Source organism: Engraulis encrasicolus, chromosome 3 (genome assembly GCF_034702125.1).
Source record: "Engraulis encrasicolus isolate BLACKSEA-1 chromosome 3, IST_EnEncr_1.0, whole genome shotgun sequence".
In the NCBI taxonomy this organism is placed as follows: Eukaryota; Metazoa; Chordata; class Actinopteri; order Clupeiformes; family Engraulidae; genus Engraulis; species Engraulis encrasicolus.
The window spans coordinates 44,456,077-44,463,220 of NC_085859.1; the positions used below are offsets into that span (position 1 = coordinate 44,456,077).

Sequence of the window (7,144 nt, forward strand, 5' to 3'; positions counted from 1 at the left end):
CTAATAAGGAGGATGGACCACCACGTCTGATACGACCCCCTGTCCTCCTTCCCTCATCTCTCTCTCTCTCTCTCTCTCTCTCTCTCTCTCTCTCTCTCTCTCTCTCTCTCTCTCTCTCTCTTTCTCTTCCTCCCTCCATCAAGCCACCCCGCCACCACCACCCTCCAATTCACCCCATACTGTCACCGCTTTCCCCTTCCACACGCACGCACACACACACACACACACACACACACACACACACACACACACACGTGCGTGCACGCCCGCCCGCGTTCGCAGCCATGGCGATGAGCTGTGCGCGTGGCTGCTACCCGGCCAGTCTGCGGCTGTGCCACAAGCTGAACCGTCTGAAGACGCTGGAGGCAGACGTGATGGCCACGTCTCTGAAGCGCTGCCTGTCCACGGCCGACCTGACGCTGCTGGGGGTGGGGGGCATGGTGGGCTCCGGCCTCTACGTGCTGACGGGCACCGTGGCCAAGGACACGGCAGGACCCGCAGTGGTGCTTTCCTTCCTCATCGCAGGTACGCACAGCTGCTATTTTACCATATGTTGTTATGTGGTTGGTTTAGCACAGGGGTGTCAAACTCAAATTCACAGAATATGTGTCTGAGCATAGTATAAGCAGAGAGACTGGATAGAGAGAGGTTCCGTTGGCCCATTGTTTCCTGACTCTACTTTCGCAAAGTGGGAGTGGGGGATCCTCCTTTAGGCAGACCTAAGGACTGTACTATTCATTCTAGGACTATTATGACACGCCCATTTAGGCAGACCGGAACCTGGTCACGTTAGGTGCCCATAGCAACCTATTACATTGGCATATCTCCATAATACTCCTAGAATCTCTGGTATAACCAAGCTGAAGTCATCCTAGGTTTTTTTTAGTTGTACATACATATGTACATTAGATTCTGAAAGTGTCGTTTAAGCGCTGCCTGTCCACGTCCGACCTGACCCTGCTAGGGGTGGGGGGCATGGTGGCTCCTTATCATCTGCGTTATTGGCCTATCGGCTATTTGAACCTGCGCTCCCATGCTGTGGGGTTGCTGTGATTGGGAGGTCCTGAATTCGAGACCTGAGTGAGGGGTGAACTAGTGCAAGGTAACCTCGTTCAAATCAGAATACGTGTCTGACCATAGTAGGCCTACAGTATAACTGAGCTGAAGTCTTCCTAGGGTTTTTTCGAGTTATACATTAGATTCTGAAAGTGTAGTTTATACGTATGCGGCTGCCCAGAGGCGCCGCTAAAAAATGTTGGGCCCCATGAAAGATTCAAATNTTGGGCCCCCAAAATGACAAATTATGTTATTAGCATCCTTCCAGGGGCCCTCTCAGTGCTGTCGGGCCCTTTAGTATCTGTAAGATCTTTCCCCTCCTCGCGGCACCCATGCGGCTGCCTATCCATCTGGAGTGGTTTACTCTACAATTTTGTCACCCCATTTTTTACTGTGTATAATCACTGTGTCATGTTAGTGGTCCAGCCCTCTTGATATCAAATTGACTGTATGTGGCCCCTGAAACAAAATGAGTTTGACACCCCTGCATTGCATCAATGTGTTTCTATGGAACGACACTTTTAGGCACAGATTTTGTAAACGAAAAGAGTTGTTTGCTTTAGAATTTACTGCTTATAAAGTATACTATACTGTATGTTGTTCATGTAATGCCTTGTGAACACCAAGAGCGACCTTTGCTAACTGAGCAAAATCATTATTTCTCTATGGAGGGTGAGCAAACTGGGTGACCAGGGCGAATTCGCCAGTAGCGAAGCGAACTAAGCGACCAGAGCGAATTCCAGCGATTAAACTCAAGCTTTAATATTATGGTAATGAGCTATGACACGTTTTGGCGAAAACCAATTGGAAAGTTCATATCTCCAAATGTCCCAGGCTGAGAAGACAGAGCTGTTATGTGATTAGTTAAATCAAACATGTGAATGTCATGTCCAGAGCGAATAAAGCAAATTCATGGCGAAACTTCTTCAGCAACCTCCGCTACCTGGGTCGCATAGGTCGCCCTTGGTCTACATGCAGCACAAGACGACATTCTGATTGCTTCACTATAATTCACTGTGTCTAATCCGCACGTAGGCATGGCTTCGCTGCTGGCGGCGCTGTGCTACGCCGAGTTCGGCGCGCGCGTCCCCAAGACCGGCTCGGCCTACATGTTCACCTACGTGTCGGTGGGCGAGCTGTGGGCCTTCCTGATTGGCTGGAACGTCATCCTGGAGTACATGATCGGCGGCGCCGCCGTGGCCCGGGCCTGGAGCGGCTACCTGGACTCGGTCTTCGACCACCGCATCCAGAACTTCACCGAGACGCACGTGATGCGCTGGGACGTGCCCTTCCTGGCGCACTACCCGGACCTGCTGGCGGCCGGCATCCTGATCGTGGCCTCCTTCTTCATCTCTTTCGGCGTGCGCGTCTCCTCCTGGCTCAACCACATCTTCTCGGCCGTCAGCATGGCCGTCATCGCCTTCGTGCTGGTGTTCGGCTTCGCGCTGGCCGAGCCGCGCAACTGGAGCGCGGCGGAGGGCGGCTTCGCGCCGTTCGGCGTCTCGGGCGTGCTGGCCGGCACCGCCACCTGCTTCTACGCCTTCGTGGGCTTCGACGTCATCGCCGCATCCAGCGAGGAGGCGCGCGACCCGCAGAAGGCCATCCCCATGGCCACGGCCATCTCGCTGGGGCTGGCCGCCACCGCCTACGTGCTGGTGTCCACAGTGCTCACCCTCATGGTGCCCTGGCACTCGCTGGACCCCAGCTCCGCACTGTCCGACGCCTTCTACCGACGAGGGTACCCCACTGCAGGCTCTGTGGTGGCCGTTGGCTCCATATGCGGTAAGGAGTGGATGGTGTGTGTGTGTGTGTGTGTGTGTGTGTGTGTGTGTGTGTGTGTGTGTGTGTGTGTGTGTGTGTGTGTGTGTGTGTGTGTGTGTGAGGGTTAGTGTGTGTGTGGGTTTGGGTGTGTCGGCACCCCAACGCTGGGTTTGTGGTGGCTGTGGGTTCCATATGTGGTAATGGTGTGTGTGTGTGTGTGTGTGTGTGTGTGTGTGTGTGTGTGTGTGTGTGTGTGTGTGTGTGTGTGTGTGTGTGTGTGTGTGTGTGTGTGTGTGCGCGCGCGTGGGGCCGTGGGCTGCATCTGTGGTGAGAATGGAGTGTGTGTGTGTGTGTGTTTTGTGTGTGTGTGTGTGTGTGTTTTATGTGTGTGTGTGTGTGTGTGTGTGTGTGTGTGTGTGTGTGTGTGTGTGTGTGTGTCAGGGTGTGTATCCATAGCACTGGGTCTGTGGTGGCCTTGAGAGAGAGAGAGAGAGAGAGAGAGAGAGAGAGAGAGAGAGAGAGAGAGAGAGAGAGAGAGAGAGAGAGAGAGAGAGAGAGAGAGAGAGAGAGAGAGAGAGAGAGAGAGAGAGAGAGAGAGAGAGAGAGAGAGAGAGAGAGAATGCGGTGTGTGTAGGGGTGCAGTCTATTTACTGTGTATGCCCTGTGTTTTGCATTTGTGTTTGCATTTATTGCTGTATGCAAGCGTGTGTGTGTGTGTCTGTGTGTGTGTGTGTGTGTGTGTGTGTGTGTGTGTGTGTGTGTGTGTGTGTGTGTGTGTGTGTGTGTGTGTGTGTGTGTGTGTGTGTGTGTGTGTGTGTGTGTGTGTGTTTTGTGTGTGTGTTTGTGTGTGTTAAGGTGTGTATCCATAGCACTGGGTCTGTGGTGGCCTTGGGATCTATCTATCTATCGAGAGAGAGAGAGAGAGAGAGAGGTATGAGAGCATGTGGTGTGTGTAGGGGGGCAGTCTATTTACTGTGTATGCCCTGTGTTTTGCATTTCTGTTTGCATGTATTGCTGTATGCAAGTATAAGCATACCTGTGTGTGTGTGTGTGTGTGTGTGTGTGCGCGTGTGTGTGTGTGTGTGTGTGTGTGTGTGTGTGTGTGTGTGTGTGTGTGTGTGTGTGTGTGTGTGTGTGTGTGTGTGTGTGTGTGTGTGTGTGTGTGTGCGCGTGTGTGTGTTTTGAAAAAATTGTCTAGTCAGTGAGGATGTAGCAATCAGGTGGGAAAGGAGAAGAGAGACAGAGATCAGAGTTCAGAGATTGTTAGTGAGTTGAGAAGATAGAAGATGTTCTTCAGAGGAGAAGGCCTCACCTTCCAAAGCACCTCCTACCAATGGCTAGTCGGATGAAACTTTAATTATTCATGCCTCTTTTGAAGACGCCAAACAATACAAGGATGTCTCAATATTTCTGGAACAGTCGTTACTTCAGGTTGCCTAATGAGGCTTTGCATTTATTGCTGTGTGTGTGTGTGTGTGTGTGTGTGTGTGTGTGTGTGTGTGTGTGTGTGTGTGTGTGTGTGTGTGTGTGTGTGTGTGTGTGTGTGTGTGTGTGTGTGTGTGTGTGTGTGTGTGTGTGTGTGTGGTCTAGTCAGTGAGAATGAAGCAATCAAGTGGAGAAGGCCTCACCTCCGAAAGCACCAATGACTTGTCGGATGACACTTTAATTATTAATTACATTTCTCATTTGAAGACACTAAACAAAAGAATAATCAAGAAGTGTCAATTGTTCTGGGACAGTCTTTCCTTTTGTTTGCCTCATAAGAGTAAGATGTATTAAATTTACTCTGCATAGTTGAGGCATTCGAACACATGCACACCAAGGCGGCTACACATCCCTACAAGGATACACATCCCTATGCTTTGGCTGTCATAGTGCGTAGCAAGACGCGCCCTCTCAAGTTTTTATACTTGACGCGCATTACATACTTGTCCTTGGAGGAGATGCTCATGTTACAAAGGCTATGTAAGCCCCTATGTTCAAAGAGTTCTTTGTTCTGCTCTAAGTTCCAAACACAGAACAGATCACTATATTTTTCTGGGGCAGGGCCGTTATTTGTGCTCATTTGCATATGCAGTGTATGCATCTGTGCACTTAAAAAAATACCTGAATATTATTGAACCTCTGGTTTTTGGACATGACTTTAATCAGCATGCTTTGTTTACCATCTCATCCCCTGCCCCTCTAACCCTCACCCCCTCTACCTCAATGTACACACTCTTCCCACCACCAACGCTCCTCTTTCCTCTCTTTCTCACCTTCCCTCTACATCCCCCATGTCTTCCACCCCGACCTCTCCTGACCTGTAGCCATGAACACAGTGTTGCTGAGTAACCTGTTCTCTCTGCCGCGCATCGTGTATGCCATGGCGGAGGACGGCCTGTTCTTCAAGGTCTTCTCGCGCGTCAACCCCGTCACCAAGGTGCCCGTGGTGGCCATCTTGGTGTTCGGCGGCCTGATGTCACTCATGGCACTGCTCTTCGACCTGGAAGCACTGGTACGATATGATATGATGTGATGTGATATATGATATGATATGGTACGATATGATATGATATGATGTGATAATTCAATATGTCTATGCCTATTTGCTAATGTCTGTATGTTATTACTGTATGTATGCACTGTATTTGTATTTGTGTGTGCGTGCGTGTGTGTGTGCGTGTGTGTGTCTTCGACCGGGACACTGCTATACAGTATACGTACTTTTAAAATAACAGTATGATACGATGTCTGTGAAGATTCTCATTCATCAAGATCATCTAAGTCAAAAGCGCTTAGCTTGATTTAGTTTAGTTCTATTTGGTGCTTGAAGACATTTCGTGTTTTCCTCTAAGACTGTTTTCAGGCCAGTGGTATTGGTGCTGCTGCCCATTCCCGCACCTGTTATGTTCGGAAACTAAGTGCTTACCTGTGAAACGCTTGGCTCCATTGTTTTCCGCAAGTGACCGTGTAATATTACCCTGATGAATGCTAATGTCCACATTGTTGTCACATTTTGCAGGGAAAAAAAAAAACATTTTTTCAGTTCTGTTCAGCAACTTTCCGGTTCCCAAATGCTCATATTCTTGGGGTCAACACACATCAGCCGGTTCGAAATAAGGGAACAGGCACGGCATGTTTCTTTGTCGGCCTAAAAAACGCTATAAGACACTTCCTTCTATACTTTTATTGTTAGTTGTCAGCGCTTTGTAAGTTCTCTTCTCCACATCATGCCTCCCCCAGGTGCAGTTCCTGTCCATCGGCACGCTGCTGGCCTACACCTTCGTGGCGGCCAGCGTCATCGTGCTTCGCTACCAGCCCGAGCGTAGCCAGCAGCAGGGCTCCGACGCCGGCGGACAGAAGACGGACGCCTCCTCCATGGCCTCTGGGTCGGCCTCCGCCCCCGTCACGCCTGGAGGTATTGTTTACCTCCGCCAAGGAGGTTATGTTTTCACTCACGTTGGTTTGTCTGTTTGTGTGTCTGTTTGTTTGTCTGTCTGTTGGTCTGTCAGCAGCATGGCTCAAAAAGTTATGAACGGATTTTGATGAAAGTTTGTTGGAAATGACAAAAGGAACAAGTGATTCAATTTTGGTGGTGATGCAGATCACGATCCGGATCCAGGAATTTTTTAAAAGATTCTTCACCATTGCAGCATTGGGTCAACTTTGACATTCCAGTTTCTCACTCCACAAAAACAAGGCAGAAAGACTTTAGAAAATGATGGTGTAACATAGACTACCAAACAGCTTCCTTGGCGGAAGTCTGCGGTCTCTGAGTGCATTTCTAGTTTTTTTTTTAATTAATTAATTTTTAAGATAGCTTTTAGCTATTTATGTATCTATCTATTTATGTATTTTTTTCACTATCTTTCACTATATCCACTGTCTGTTAAAGGTTTTTTGTGCTATTATGATTCTTACCTCTTGGTTATTAAACATATCGAGCTGCCTTTTGTATGGAATACGCTTTGTTTACCTATATATTTTGCCTTGCCTTGCCTAAGGTGGAATGGCCAGCTCCACTACTCCGACCTCCACCACCACCACTACCATACACCACCCCTCCGCACCTACCACCCCCTCCGCCCCTCTTGCCCTCCCTCTCCGCCCTCCTCCGCCGAGGCCCACGGACGAGACCTTAACCCTGACCACGCCTGACGGTGGGGAGCTGAAGGAGTACGAGTCCTTCTCGGACAAGCTGCAGCTGGTGGAGCGTGAACCGAGCGATGGAGGATGTGGCGGCTCCTCGGGCTACGAGAAACGGCCACAGGGCCACCTCAAGGTGGTGTATAGTGTACTGGTCTATTGTCTCTGTGGTGTGTGATTTTAACACACACACACACAC

The 7,144-nt window shown here is 49.6% G+C and overlaps 1 protein-coding gene across 1 annotated transcript in view; it reads left to right on the forward strand.

Annotated features, from left to right (window-relative positions):
• The first annotated feature begins 284 nt into the window (after positions 1–284).
• The window catches only part of slc7a4 (solute carrier family 7 member 4), a 15,590-nt gene continuing 8,730 nt past the window's right edge, over positions 285–7,144 (forward strand). The window contains exons 1-5 of the mRNA XM_063194140.1: positions 285–525; positions 2,092–2,838; positions 5,127–5,314; positions 6,043–6,145; positions 6,882–7,081. Coding sequence (XP_063050210.1) covers positions 285–525; positions 2,092–2,838; positions 5,127–5,314; positions 6,043–6,145; positions 6,882–7,081 — 1,479 coding nt within the window. The remainder of the gene's footprint in view (positions 526–2,091; positions 2,839–5,126; positions 5,315–6,042; positions 6,146–6,881; positions 7,082–7,144) is intronic.